This window comes from Chrysochloris asiatica, unplaced genomic scaffold (genome assembly GCF_000296735.1).
Source record: "Chrysochloris asiatica unplaced genomic scaffold, ChrAsi1.0 scaffold00294, whole genome shotgun sequence".
NCBI classification, from domain to species: Eukaryota; Metazoa; Chordata; class Mammalia; order Afrosoricida; family Chrysochloridae; genus Chrysochloris; species Chrysochloris asiatica.
In genome coordinates this window covers 2813534-2829464 of record NW_006408812.1, presented here as the reverse complement: position 1 = coordinate 2829464, position 15931 = coordinate 2813534, and the positions used below count along the sequence as shown (strand labels likewise).

The 15931-nt window shown below is 34.1% G+C and overlaps 1 protein-coding gene across 7 annotated transcripts in view; it reads left to right on the top strand.

Annotated features, from left to right (window-relative positions):
* The window catches only part of PDLIM5 (PDZ and LIM domain 5), a 296691-nt gene that overhangs the window by 143482 nt on the left and 137278 nt on the right, over positions 1-15931 (top strand). For 5 of the 7 annotated variants that reach the window (XM_006874692.1, XM_006874697.1, XM_006874696.1 and 2 more), the window contains 2 exons: positions 6115-6157; positions 8274-8365. In XM_006874692.1, the coding sequence (XP_006874754.1) occupies positions 6115-6157; positions 8274-8365 (135 nt within the window). Of the gene's footprint in view, positions 1-6114; positions 6158-7949; positions 8366-11954; positions 11972-15658; positions 15674-15931 lie in introns of all 7 variants that reach the window. The other 2 variants (XM_006874698.1, XM_006874694.1) reach the window with 2 other exon arrangements.

The following is a 15931-nucleotide window of genomic DNA, read 5'->3' as shown; positions in this document are numbered from 1 at the left end:
GCTAGGGGCCTAATAAATGGAGTCCTGGTGTGGTGCTATGGTAGGGTAGTGGTTTTGAGTTGGGCTGCTAACCGCAAGGTCAGCATTTCCAAACTACCAGCTGTTCCACAGGAGAAAGAAGAGGCTTTCTGCTTCTGAAAGATTTAGAGCCTCTGAAACCCTATGCAGGGTCACTGTGAATCGGAACCAACTCCACGGCATACCACCACCACCACCACTAGTGTGGTGCTGAGTTAATGCGCTGGACTGCAAAGTCAGTTTGAACTGTAAGGTTGTCAGTTCAAGCTCACCACTGCTCTTTGGAAACCCTATGCAAGATCATTGTGGGTCGGATCCAACTCTATGGCACTTAACAACAACAGCAACAATAAATGATAACAATAATATTGACTTTGATGCTTTCATTATCTGTATAATGGGATGTATTTTATCCTCTTAAGTTTAGCTTAATGCTCCCCTCTTGCCTTTTTTTTTTCTTTCCCTTGAAAATAGAGTTTGTCTGTTGAATAGGGGAGCTCAGTAGAAGTCCTTTTCTTCTTTGACCTCAATCATCTCTCTAGCCTGGTTTATAGCTGTTAATATAAATTTCTTCCCAAAGGATCATTACAATAAAAGCACTCAGCCTTACCTAATATACAGTTTCTGTGTAGTAGGCCCTGATTCGTGGTGATTCCATGTGTGTCAGAGTAGAATAGTGCTCCATAGGGTTGTCAGTGGCAGACTTTCTCAAAGTAGATTTCTAGGCCTTTCTTCTCAGGCCTCTCTGAGTGGACTTGAACCTGTAGCGTATTAACCATTTCTAATATGAAGGGACTCCCAAATTACCTAAACTAAAAGAAATACATCTGAGTTCCATCTCATAGCAACCCTATAGGATGGAGTAGAACTGTTCCATGGAGAAACCCATGTAGTTCCCAAATTGCTAATCTGTATAGAACCAGACTACCACATCTTTTTCCCTTGGAGTGGCTGGTGGGCTGGAACTGCTTACTTTTCAATTAGAAGCCTAGCACTTAACGACTGCTCTACCAGGGTTCCTCAGCCTTACCACCATCACTTACCTGCTGCCAATGAGTCGATTCCAACTCAAAGCAACTTCCTATTTTGGATTTGTCAGGACCACATCCACTTTAAGGGCAGCCACGACTCCACAGCACATAACAACAACAACAAGTACAATATGGAATCTTGGTGTGGTGCTGCAGGATAATACACTGGACCGAAGGTGGGTTTAAACCACACAGTCAGTGGGTCAGCCTCACCAGCTGCTACTTGGAAATCCATTACAGGGTTGCTGTGAGTCGGAACCAACTGAATGGCCCTTAACAACAACAAAGTGCAAAAAAATGTACTAGTATGGTGCTGTAAGATAAGCACTGGACTGCTCAGAGCAAGTCAAACCCACCAGGTGTTCCTTGGAAACCCTTTACAAGATCGCTGTGATTGGGAACCGACTGGACAGAACTTAACAACAACAGCATAGTAAGATAGGGCAGCAGGATAGTTTTGTAGGATAAACATTGGATTGTGAACCACAAGGTCAGAGGTTGGAGCCCACCAGCTGCTCTATGGCAGAAGGATGAGATTTTCTGCTCCCACAAAAATGGAAAGCCTTGGAAAGCCTACACAGGGTCGGAACCAACTCCAGGGCATTTAACAATAATAGAAGGAATAAATAGAACAGTGAAAAAGAGAAAGCTGTATGTGTGTAAATGCACATGTATGAATTTGGTGAGTTGTTTTATAAGCTGGGAGATGGTATGCTTTGCTGTTATAAAACTGTTATGTACTTTAGTTTATAAGAACTATAACAACCTTTACATATTCTCAAAGCATTTGAGAAAAGAAAAAACCCACTGATGTATCTATATCATAAGTGATTTAAATGTTTAATGTTTGAATTTTAAGAGAAAGTAGACTGACTGGAAGGACAATAACGTGGCGAAACTGTTGAAAGAAACATCCCTCTCTGTACACTTGAGTGCTCACTTTTTTCCTCCTGGAGTTGCTTTGTTATTGCAAATTGACAACTTTGCAATTAAAGTGATTAATGATATACTCTAGTGTTTATGGGTCTTGAGGTCAGTGGACCCAAAGATGGCCATGCTGTGGGAAACTTAGATAGAGCTTATCTCATAGAGGAAGAACCAAAATTCTTTTCCTTTCTCTTCGATTGTTTATGAGTTAAGTATGCTAGATATGGTTGAGTCACCAAGACATAATGAGTAATGTGAACAATCATATTAATTGTAATTGTCTTGCCTTAAACCCTAATGCAAACATTCTTAGGCAACTTTAATAACTAAAAACGTTATTTTATAAACTAGTATTAGAAAAAGTATATTAATTAATGAAAAGTGTATTTGTAGCACCATTCACTGGATTCATGTTTATAGTGTTATTTTACTATACATTATTCTAATCAGAGCCTCACAGCACTGGGTTTTAGTTCAGTCCTTTATAACTTAGAATTCCTTTCAGCTAACAAGTTCTGAAATTGATTGGAATGTGTCAGGGATTTTAAATTTGAATACTACTGTTAAACAAATCAATCAACTCTCTAGCCACACTGCCTGCTTTGTTCCTTCAGTTTTGTGAGCTGAGGATACTACTGAGTTAAGGCACTGGTAGCTTCTCATCATGACTTACTTAACTGCAGTGGCTTCACATTAAGGAAAGAGAACAAAAAACAAATTGTTAAGCCTATGGCACCAGGCCATTACCAGGATCTCTGCTGGGTTGATACACACCACACAAAAGTGACTACTGATGATCATTGTAGTTGAAAGGGAAGTGTATATTATCTTATCTGTGAGAATTTGAAGAGAACAATGTAAAATTGCCTTTTTATAATTGTACCTCAATTTAAAAAATGGTTTATTTATTTAAAAAGCCTTTTAAAAGTCTTCCCTTTCTAGAAGTATATAGCATTTCTCAGATACAGGACCATTTTATATTTTATAAAAATTTTTCTTAAAAAATTATAATATTTTTTATAAAACAAAGCAAAATAACTAATTTTTTTAATTTTGGGAAATTATATTATTTCTTTTCATATACTAGGGTTTTCTCCCCAGGGAATATAAGAAATGTATATTATCTAGTTTTATTTGAAAAAAAATAGTATTTTACTCCTTAAATATTGATAAAGTTTTTCTTAAAGTGAAGATATTTTATTAGATAAGTTCAATACAAGACTAATTTGATAAGTATTTTGTATAGCAAATGATTTCAAGAATTTTAAGAACTCTTAATTTTTTCTTTTTCTTCTTAATTGGGAGTCACTTTTAGGAGAGTTAAGTAAACATTTTCAGACTTTACAGAGTTTCTTTAAATGTTTCTTTGTTTCCTAAGTAAAGAAATCACCTTTAGATGATTTCTTCTTGAGGAAGTTAATGTCTGAGAAGCCCTGTGCTGTAGCTCCTTGTGTAACTTTAACTCTTTTCAGGTATTTTTGACAGCAGACCTTTTTAGTTTATTTCCTTTAAAAGCAGTTTTCCATAAAACATTCTTTCAAAAATATTCTTCCTTATTATAAAAAATTGCACAATTGTGTAGAGAATATGGAAAACACATGTTCAAAAGAGAAAGAACAAATGTCATTCAGAGAGACAGTCCATTAAAACATAGATTTGTTTCTGTCTACTCTTTTGCATGCAATGGTCATGCTGTGTATGCTATTTTATATCTCCTTTTTCCCTTAGTCGTCATAGCATTTTATCTTGCTGCGCAAAATCCCTTCTAAGATTGATTTTGATTCTTTCATAATATATCATACAGTTAGCCATTTCCTCATTTTTGTATATTTAATAAATTGTATAGAATTTTTCACTATTATAAATTATACTGTAGTGAACAAATAATTTTTATATATGCCTTTACCATATTCCAGGTTATTTTCATATCATAGATTTGCAGAAGTTGCTTATTAAGTCAAAGAGCATGAGGATCCTTGAAAGCTTTTTGATTATCATTGCTGTTAAGTGCTGTTGAGCCAGTTACAACTCACACTGCCCATGTACAGCATTTTTGATGATCAGCTTGTAAGTTTGAACCACCAACCTTGATGTTAGCAGTCTAGTGCTTACCCTACAGTGCCATTCCAGGACCCAGTTTTTATTATGTATTTCAAATTTCCAGATCCACAAAAGTTATAGTAGCATAAGAGTCTGTAGTTGTACTTAAATATAAGGTTTATATAGCATACTGATCTTTTATAATGTAATTAGTTTATGTTGTAGATCTTAAAATGTTTATCCAAATACTTTCATTGTGAAAAAGTTATTTTCCGTTAACACTACAAAGCAAAGTGTCACCCACATTAAAATAAAGACCATTGTAACATAAGAGTTCAGAAATGACATGCTTTAAATTGTGGACCCTGTAAACAATTAGAGCCCTGTTGTGACACTGTGGTATAAAGCACTGGACTACAAAGTCAGTGTGGGTGGTTCAGACTCACCAGTTGCTACTTGGAAGCCATCTACAGGGTCTCTGTTATTCTGAACCAACTGGATGACTGGATGGCACTTAACAACAACAGCAATCAACAATTAGATAGACTCCTGGTGTGGCACTGTAGGATCAGCACTGGACTGTGAACCACAGGTCAGCAATTCAAACCCACCAGCTGCTTCTCGGAAACCCTATATAGGGTCACTATGAGTCAGAACTGACTTGACAGCACTTAATGTGTAGTGAAATCTACCCGTGGTTTGAGAACATACTGCCCCTCCTTTCTCGGATTGCTTTAGTGTGCATGCCATTACATGTATGAGACTTTATTAGGCAAGCAGGATAAGCTGGCTTAAAGTTCAAATTAATTATTTTTAATATAAAATTTCAAGGCTTTTTGTAGAAGTTCAACCTATGATGTATATTAGAACTCCTGATTATTCTATACTTTTTCAACAGAGAATAATAAGTGTTTAGATTCCAAACTGAATTCTAGGCAGTCTGGGGATTTTTATTTATTATTATTTTTTAATCTCCATGCTCTGTAAATACTTTGTCAAGTCGATTCTAACTCTTAGCCACCCTGTATAGGGCTTTCAAGGAGTGACTGGTGTGTTTGAACTACTGACCTTGTGGTTAGCAGTCCAGTGTTTCTCCTACAGCACTACACCAGTACTCTCTTTAAGCACTAACACCTAGAAAAAAAATGAAGGCATTTGTGTTCATAGACAACAGGACATAAGCATTTTTAATCTAAGTTTGGAAATTTAATACTACTAAATAGTGGGTGTTTTTTCATTTTACAAATTATTTCTATATTGTTAGAAGTGCTCCATGCACCTTGAAATTTCTAAATGGAAAAGACACCATATTCTTAATTATGGCAAACTTTCAATAATGTCTTGGGTGGTTTTAATAAGTAGATCCTTTGTGATTACATACTATTGTGAAATTGCAATGAAAGGAAGATTCCACTGTTCTGTACTTGCACGTTTCCTTTGCTTGTTATAATAACCCTATATTCTAAGAGAGAAATTGTCTACTTAAGTGTAAACATGGAAAGTTATTCAAGTGCACATAATGTAATTTGATATTATAGTAGCTGAATGTGAGCATCTATTATGGATTCTGTTAAGTTAGCTAGTTGTTCAGTCGGTGTCTGCCCTAACTAACTAAAGTAGTTGTTACTGGAAAATTCACATGCTACTAAAATTGATTGCCATTCATTGCTAGGTTATGCCCAGAGAGACCCAGTATCTTATGCTGTTGTCTCCTATTTGTGATCTTTGTTTCTGTGAGTAAAATGATTCCATGGTTTATAGGAAACCATTCAAGAATCAGAAAATTATGTTTACTATACTTTTAGATGGGGAATAGTCTCAGTTTAAGTACTTAACTGTAGGTACAGTAGCAAGCAGGATTGATGTTCATTTGAGTTTGTAGAGAGCCAGAGGTTGCTAATGAGTAACTAATGTATAAGGGTATTGAGTCTTGTAGCATTTGACTTGCAAGAACTAAGAAGTAGATTATAAATAATGCAAACATATGAATTGTGAAACTGTTCATTCTGATGTCATATATTAAGTATATAATAGTAACAATTCTCTTTTAAGACATTTATAATTTGTAAAAATTCATGGGTTGTTTATTTTTTCCCAGAGCGTCTGCTACACCAAAGCCTGAGCCAGTTCCTGTTCAAAAGGTATGTTTCTAATCTTGCTTCTACCATTTGGTAATCCCTCCTGAATAATTTATAACCCTGTCTTGGGTTATATGGATATTTTATTTGTTAAGGGGCTTCAGAAAGTTCATGGAAAAATTCCATTATCTTTGAGTTACATTTTTCCATGAAGTTTTTTAAGCTCTCTCATACAATCTCAGTACAATCTTCCTCGTATTTATTTTACTAAAAGTATTAATGGGAAAAATGCAATTTACACATATAGACTTACTTTCTGTACTTTTATACTTGTGTGTATATATTATTTCCAAAGCCATACATTACCAAAACTATATGCCCAAATTTCTTATATTCGTATTCATATATTATGTAAGAAATTTAACTAAAATTAATGTTTCAGGGGACTTAACAAAACTTGTAGTAAAAGTATAGTTTTGATTCCGATATTGCATGAACTTTTTGAAGCCCCCTTGTATTTTCTAAAGGGTATAGATAAATGGTTACTGAAAATGTCTTTAACAACATTTTATTAACAATAAGTATTTAATTACTTTTTCAGAGTGTTTTGGATTAGTTTATTGTCTTTTACTCACATATGTTCCCAAATTTTCCTAAACTATTATTTGTATACATCTGTTTTTTTGCTTTTTGGGGACTTTCCCTTTATTTTGGCTTGCTCTGTTTCTGAGTAATGTATTATAATTGATTTGCTTAAACATTAAGCTACTGTTTTTCTTCATTACCTTTCTTATCCCTACAAGGTTAATTTATGTTTCCCTTAAAAGTAAATATTATATAGCATTATTATAAGCTTTTTAAAATGAGGATTGTTTTAGGGGGTGGTAAGGTGAGTAAAGATTTATTCTTGAATGTCATGAATGGTTACATTGTTGATTTTTTTTAAACTATAGACTTGCTTTGGCATAAGGATTTGCAAACACAAATTCTTTTAATTTTAGAAGGAATTGATCCTTCTTACTAGTCATTTTTTTCTTTGGCTGATGGCAGTGAGGAAATGTCTCAGTTCATTTTAATTCTCAGATAACTACTAAATGTGAAATATTATTTTGTAAATGAAGAGGGAAAAAAACTCTACTCCATCTCTGAGTCATATCTCAGAACTTTCGAAAGGGGGAAAAAAAACTAAAAAACAAAACAAAACAAAACACCAGGCAGATTACAGGAAAGGACAAGGACTGGTTCTGTTTTGTTCTTGAATTTGCTTTTTACTAATGTTTTAAAATAATTTTTTATTCAGGATAATTAATGTGCACATTAGATGTACATATTTCTGAGTTAGATAAAAATCATCCTACACCCTCTCATTTTTTTTAAATTGAGGAGTTAGAAATGTTCTACTTCTGAAACGAATAAGTATATACTAGAGAATTAAACATGTGTGAAAAATGGGATTAGAATTGTGACTATTTTAAAATTAAAATTGGTTAGCAATGTTTTATTTATTTTGGGATATTTAAAAACATTTCCTTTGGGATATATCTACATTGAACAACTATGATGGCCTTTATTTTTGATAATTTTCTAGCTTTATTTCATAAATATTTGAAAACTTCCCATATATGTATATTACACATACACTTAGTGTATACATCTGTGTTGTGCATGTTGAGACCAGTTAGCTTGCATGTTATGCTATAAAGTCTATGTTTTTATCTGGAAATGTGAATTTGGGCTGCTAATGTGGTTGCGTTTGTTTGTCTTTTTAAAAGTCAGCTATGTGTTCTTTTCAGTGAATATATATTTGCATGTATTTGGTTTGTTTCTGTGTATGTTTTATTTTTATTTTACATAGGGAGAGCCTAAAGAAGTAGTTAAGCCTGTGCCCATTACATCTGCTGTGTCCAAAGTCACTTCCACAACCAACATGGCCTACAATAAAACACCACGGCCCTTTGGTTCTATGTCTTCTCCAAAAATCACATCCATTCCATCACCATCGTCTGCCTTCACCTCAGCCCATGTGACCACTTCATCACATGCTTCCCCTCCACCCATGGCTGCTGTCACTACTCCCCCATTGGCTGCATCTGGACTGCATGCTAATGCCAGTTTTAGTGCTGACCAGCGTTCACCTGCACTGAGCGCTGTTAAAACTGCAGTTAATGTCCCACGGCAGCCCACAGTCACCAGCGTGTGTTCCGAGACTGCTCAGGAGCTAGCAGAGGGACAGAGAAGAGGATCCCAGGGTGACAATAAACAGCAAAATGGGTAGGTGACCAAGGGTACTTTCTGCTCTTGTCAAAGACTCTTCTTTCAGGAAATTTCCATGAAACAAATTGACAACATGAAAACATCAGGTATTTTTTGAAGGAAGGGATATAAAGTTTTATTTGCTTCATTAACATGTGGCCTTTATAATATATAAATGCAGCACTTTCGGCAAGGCAATTACATGTTAGTCATAACCTAATTATGCATTTTGACATGCTATGAACCATATAACATGCTGTGTAACTCTGTAAGTTATGTTACAACTTTGAGCAGCTGGCACTTGTAATGCAAGGCAAATGTTGGATCATTTTCTTCCTCAAATTTTACATCCTTTTGTTGGTCACTCAACAGAACTTCTAGTTGTCTTTACCTTACGTAGCGCACATTGAGGAAATAGGAAATGAATTTATAAGCAGCTTTTTTCCACTAAGAAGTAGTTTTAAGAAAACAGAAAATAAGTGTAATTTTGATTCAAGTCTGATGCATTAGCTTAGAGCAGATCTCTAGTAACATACTTTTTAGATAAGCCTAAGCCAGAATTTATTCTATAAAACAGATAGTAATATACAAAGGGGCTTTCCAAAAGTTTGTGGGAAACATGGAATTAAAAGATAATGGAATATTTCCATGAACTCTTTTTGGAGCTGCCATGTATATATCATTTGCAACAATTAAAAAACAAACAAACTGACAGTACAGATAAAAATAATAAAAGCGCCGAACCAAATAAGAAAATAGTTTCATTTAAAAAAATCCTTCTAAAATGAATTAATATAAACCAGTAAACTCCAAATATATGCTAGAAGAATTTTTAAAAAATCTATTCCTCAAGTTTTTTTCTGTAAAAGAATTTTTAAAAAACTCTCTTGTTAAAATCATAGTTGTAAAATTATAAAACTTCATATAGTTAAAAAAATTATAGTTATAAGATTGCATTACTTATTTTTATTAGCCTTTATTTATAGATTTCCATTTATAGATTTTATTCTTTTTGGAATTTAGAAGCCATTTCTGAAACCAAAGTTGTTTCTGCAAAATCATTTTCATCAGATTTTTTTTGTGACAAAAATGTAGTTTGAAAGAAAAAACAAGGGAGAGATAATCTGTGTGCGTGATGGTTTTTATCAATGCCAGCTGCCAAGAGAATAAAATAATTGCTTGGATAGGTCTTTTTTATGAGATAATCCCTTCCGAATGTTAATTCATGTAATGAAGGGACTGTGCTTTCTGTAGCATTGCTGCCATGGCAACTTTTAGACTTTGAAAGAGAAGGTGGCAGGATTCCAGGCTGCTGCCAGAGAAAGCTGGAGGTCTGGGAAGAACAGCTACTGGGCCTTACATATGGTTTTGTGGTTGTAGGAGGCTTTCTATTTAAAGTTTTGATGTATATATTGAGAAAAACTAGTATCCATCAAAGAATGTTATTTCTTCCTTTATGTAAGGACGAGAAATCATATGTAGTTTGTAGGTGTGATTTTTAAATTTTGTGTTTGTGTTTTGCTTTTTGCTTTCTATTTTAAGACAATAGTTTTTAGAGTAATCAAAGAAGATAATCCTAGAAAGAAAGACTGCTACATGTCAAATACTAACCTTAAAGAAAATCAAACGAAGTCTCCTATATTTGTTAAGTTCCAGGATCAGTAGAAATAAGCACATTGAAGAAAGTGTCTTAACAAATCTTTTCTGCTGAATAACACTGTTGACATTTCATAAGGAAGACTTCTTAATGGGAAATTGTAGAGATAAAGGCAAATCAAGGTTTTAGAAAAGTTGCTATTTAAAACATATGCAAATCAAGCTTAGCTTTTGTGTTTTATCAGTATAGGATGATAAAGCTTAATTATCTAAATAAAGTATGTTATTTTCAAACTGAAACTGTAGGCAGTGGAATAGTTGCAGACCCTTTATGCTCACCTGTTAAACAGTCGACAAGTGAGTACTGGACATATGCTTAGCACTGTACAAGATTCTGGGAAAAAGGAGTATTCCATTTTTTTGCATCACTAAGACGCAAGTAAATACTTTGCATTTGCAAACTGGCTGTACTTAAAAATAGATTTCAGATGTTGTCCAGATGCTAGGAAAATGAGAACTTGACCACACTGAAACAAAGTCTGGTATCTGAATTGCTAAGACAAATTTACGGTGTCCTTTCTCTCACTACATTTAGATTGCTGTTGTTGTTAAGTCAGCTCCAACTCATAGCAACCCTGTATAGAGTTTCTGAGGAATGGTGGGTGGGTTTGAACTGCCAAACTTATGGTGAGTAGTTCTGCACTTATCCTATGTTGCTACGCCAGGTCTCCACATTTACATTGTTGTTTTTTGTTAAGTGCCATAAAGTTGTTTCTGACTCATATCATAGCACCCTGTGTAGGGTTTCTGAGGAGCAGCTGGTGGGTTTGAACAGCCACCTGGAGTTCAAATTGACCTTGCAGCCCAGTGCTTATCCTACAGTGTGACACCAGAACTCATTTAGATTGTTGTTGTTAAGTGCCATTGAGTCGGTTCTGACTCATAGAGACTTTGTATAGGGTTTCTGAGGAGCCACTGGTTAGTTTGAACCACCGACCTTGTGGTTCAAACAGATCTTACGGTCCAGTGCTTATCCTACAGTGTTACAGAGGCATAGAAAAATAAATCACACACTTTAATAGTTAGTGATAATGTCATTTAAAAAAGCATTTTATGGTATTTGCAGATGCATATTCTGCATCAGATATCGAACTTTTTACTTAAATCAGAGTCAACTAGGTATCATTTTTTACTAGTTACATGATTATTGTATTTCTTGTATTTTTATAGTGTTGCAAAAGATCTTCAACAAAACTCTTAAAGTTTGAGAGTTATTTATTAACTGCTTTTTGTTTTTTAAAATATTAAATGTCCATGAACAACAATTTAAGCTATCAGAAGGATAGCTTTTAACTGTATAGCTTTTAACTTTATAGTTAAAAGTTTGCTTTTTTCCTTCAAAACACTGGAGGATTGTTAGTCTTCAAGTCATTTAAAATAGTTAATTTGTCAGGCTGATAGGCATCTGACTCAAAATTGAATAGGAGTAATAAACAAAAGAGACAAACAAGCAACTGCTTATAAAGAGATAATTAGCTATTTATTCTAATACAGTAAAGTAAAATCTATACTTTTATTGATATTTTAAAAATATCTACTAGTAATACTATGTAGACATTCCTAGTCCCTCTTATAAATAATAGTGATTAAGGCACTTGAATAAAAATCTTAAATCTTTTGCCTATGTATATACACAAATTAATGTCTAGGCTTACTGCTTTCTTTACTGCTACCCTTAGAACAAAATGGTACTTTATATTCCTCAGTGGAAGGGAATCTATTTCACATCAAGTATTTTAAGTGATTTTCCTTTTCCTCTCCATATATATATACCCTTGCATTATAACGTGTCACTGCTTTCAAGAGGTAAGTCCTTTACGTATTCTATATGTTAATTTCATTGGACTGAAATTTCTTCTAACAGTTCCTACGTGTATTTTGAAGAACCTGGTTGTAGAAGATTAAAAAATGATATGTTAGTAATGTGTTTTAAATGTTTTTCTCTTTACAGAGAACACAAGTGACAAAGTTAGTATCCACATTACTGGAGAGGAAATATGGTGATTTATGTATGAGTAAACAGCATGAATGCCAATTTTTGCAAAATTCAATTAAGTTTTGCAAAAATAATTGTAATTTAGAATAACTACATTCAGTGTTTCAATAAGCTTGTTTTGCTTTGTTACCTTGTGGTGAATTGCTCTATAGTAATAAATGATAGTCTTTCACTTATTTCATAGAATATATGTTAAGTTTGCTGTGTGATGATTTGCAAGATGTAATGCTTGAGGGGATGGAATTTATAGATTAAGACTGCTAGAAGATAAAAGATAAGGTAGTAGGGTCAAAAGCCTATACATTTTTTTTACCACTAGTTAATAGTTGTTATGTGCCATTGAGGCAGTACCGACTCATAGCGACCTTATGCACAGCAGAATGGAACACTGCCCGATCCTGGACCAACCTCACTATTGTTGCCATGTTTGAGCCCATTGATGCTGCCACTTTGTCAATCCATCTTGCTGGATTTTTCTTTGACCCTCCACCCTACCAAACATGATATCCTTCTCCAGCGACTGGTCCCTCCTGACAATATATGCGAAGTATGAGAGATGAGGTTTGGCCATCCTGGCCTCCAAGGAGCACTATGGCTGCACTTCTTCCAACACAGAACTGTTGGTTCTTTGGGCAGCCCATTGCACTTTCAATATTCTCCTTCAACACCATAATTCAAAGGCATCAATTCTTCTAAGGTCTTCCTTATTCACTGTCCAGCTTTTGCATGCATATGAGGTTATTGAAAATACCATGTCTTGGGTCAGGCGCACCTTAGTCTTCAAGCTGAGACTTGAAGCTGAGACTTAATGTGTGCTATTAACTACTAGTTAATAGCATATATTAAACTCAGTTGATTTTAAAATTGGTATCAGAGACCAGTGTTTTCTTGGTAAAGCCTCTAGGAACTTTCATGATTCTTTATAAAGTGTAAATGATGTCAATCATGGGTTTAAACCTGTATACACTCAGTTGTATTTCAGTGAATGGTAAGAAGTCTGTATACCTTTGAAGTTTTATGAGTGATAATTACCAACTTATTAAAGGTCACAGTTAGTTGGTTTAAGGAATGGAATCACTGTGGTATAACTTTTTAAAATCCTCACCTTTGTTATGTAGGTGACTTGTTAATACAAGTTTTATGAAGAGAACAAAATCGCATTGGATAAGAGCTTAAAATAATTTAATATTTATTTTTTATTGCTCTGAGCATGTTGTGGTTAAGTGTATCATCACACTGTAGAGTAGACTTGGAAGTAAAGAATATCTATCTTGGACATATCCAAGAGAATTATTAAATTATGAAACTAGCTTCATACCAATATGACTGTGGTCTTACTGAATAGTTTGATGTCATTATTTAGCATGGGAATGAAGCATCCCAAGTTGGATTTCTGGTTTTATCTATTTTAAACTTAAAGTTTTATACACAATGATCAGTATTCTTAGATACCAATGACCAGATTTTAATGTAACAAACAATTTAATATTAAAGAGGAAAAATAAGACTAGACATAAGTTTAAACATGTAAGCCAGATTCCATATTCATTAATTAATTAGGTATTGGTATGTATCATGCTAGGTACGTAATGTTTCGTTCTAATGTAGACTGAATAGGTTAAGTAATTTTCTTAGGTCATGTAGCTTATAAGTGATAGAATCAGAGGACTCAAGCCTTTTGAAGCTAATTTTTATATACCTTCCTCTGTATCAGCTGCCCATGACTTGGGTGTATTTCCTTTGAATTGGTATGTGTTTTTAATGATGATAAAGTTGTGGATAAGTTAAGTGAATTAGATAGTTGTTGGTTTTTTTTGGTGTATGTGTGTGCAGTTGGAGGGGTTATCTATAACAGAAAACTATATTTGTGTAATTTTCAAAATACCTTCAAATATATTAAACATATGCTCCCTATTAGAAGTCCGAGAGACAGGGAAATTATAATTAGTTTCACTATTGAAGAAAATGTAGCTTCTGTTGATTATGGCTTCCCCAGGTCACTGGTGGACTGGGCAGAATAGCCAGGATGAAAAACTAGGTCATCTGGCTTTGGTGTTGATTCTTGACATCACTGTGTATGATGGACATTCCATTTGGGCACATTTTCCAAAATACATGAAAATATTTGTTTGAAATATTCAAAGTGGCAACTGTTGGTTGAAATCACTCAACCCCCTCTTTCCTGTCCCTCACCACACCATAGAATGTTTTCACTCCTAACTTCATGTAACATAAATTATTAACCCTAAGTTTTTTAATGTTTACATATACATTTAAAATTCTACTTTTTTAGGAGAGGTTAAATTTTGCAAAGGTATTTCTCTACTATTTGAACTAGAAAGACACATGTGTTGTGGTTTGAAAAGAGTATGTGCAGGTAAATGATCGAGAATCAACTTATTCCTGCTTTCCACCCTCATTCATTGAAACTTAGTATTAAAGTTTGTTGTTGTTAAGTGCCATCAAATCAGTGCCGACTCATAGCAATTGTCTATAGTTTCCTAGGTTGTAAATCTTTGTGGGAGCAGAAAGCCTCATCTTTCTCTCTCAGAGCAGCTGGTGGTCTAGATCCACTGACCTTGTCGTTTGCCATCAAGTGCTTACCCAGCAGAGCTACTTTGCTCCCCAGTGTTAAAACTAGTTGATAGTTTTTCTCACTAATTTTACAATGAATTATTAGTCACTCAAACTAAACCTCATTGTAGAAGAATTGGTTCTATAGTGTATTCATTCACAGACTATACAGAGAGTTTATATTTTAGTTTCCTCTATCTATAATAGAATTCAAATGTATTTGTTTGTAATGACTCATACTTAATAGGCTGTGTGAATGAATTACATTTTGATGCTCTGTCTCTTTAGGTATTATTAACCAGTTCCTTTTCTGTGTCATATCAGTCATGCCTTTCTGGGCAATAATTAAATAATGTCGCTGATAACACAGAACTGTGGAGTTCTGCAAATCAGTTTTAAAATGACTGGGATTTGCTGGATGAGAGTGGTGATAATCAGGGAGAGGAGGGAGAGAATGAAAACTGGTAGTTTGTTATTTATGAAAATTGTTTTCTCATCCTAGTCACGGTAGTGTAAGAATAAAACTTTTAAATAGATTTCACTTTTTAAAATAACATATACTTCAAGGTAATTTATGTGAGGAGATTGAATTTACTTTAGTACTTGAGAAAGGACATCTCTTCAGATTTAAAAAGTGATTCTAAGTGATATTTCTACTATCTAAGAATAATTATTTTGTTATCTGCCTTTTGTTATACCATAATAAAAATTTTGATTCTGTACATGTATGAAAACCTACAGATTTTTCAAAAAAGTGTATCTTGCTCTCTAGGAATTCAGTAATTTGAGAACTGAATTTTTCAGTATTTTTCAGTATTTTGGGAAGCACCAAATAGTGTCATAATAATAACTTTGTAACAATTTTGACTAACATTTGTCTGTTTTGGTTCATCTGTGTTTCATGATTATTTTGAAGCATGTTGTTTGTGTAACATCCTTACTTGAATTGTTTTTAATTTTGCCATTTCATTTTTTCTTCTTCATTTTGTTGGGGGCCTCATGTTTGTATGTTTTTCATCATAATGAAAACATCACTGTCTTCTCTACTCTCACTTCTTTCTTTCTGTGTTTTATTTCCCCTCCAGTAACCCAGGCACAGTGTAAGTACTTAAACCAATGCTTCCATTTGTAATTTTCATCATTGCCTCTCTGTAACTTTCTATCTCACTTTCAACTTTAACATCACTAGCACATTTTGTTAGTGTCTTCTATTTAAAATTTCTCAGCCTATTAAGAAGAATAAGAAACATGTTCTCCATGTTAGAGAATGTCGCATTTTTATCAGTGGGTATGTTTAGAACACCCACCTATATTTCTGCAATGTAAAAACTTAGCAAAACCTCCATGGGCGGGGCGGG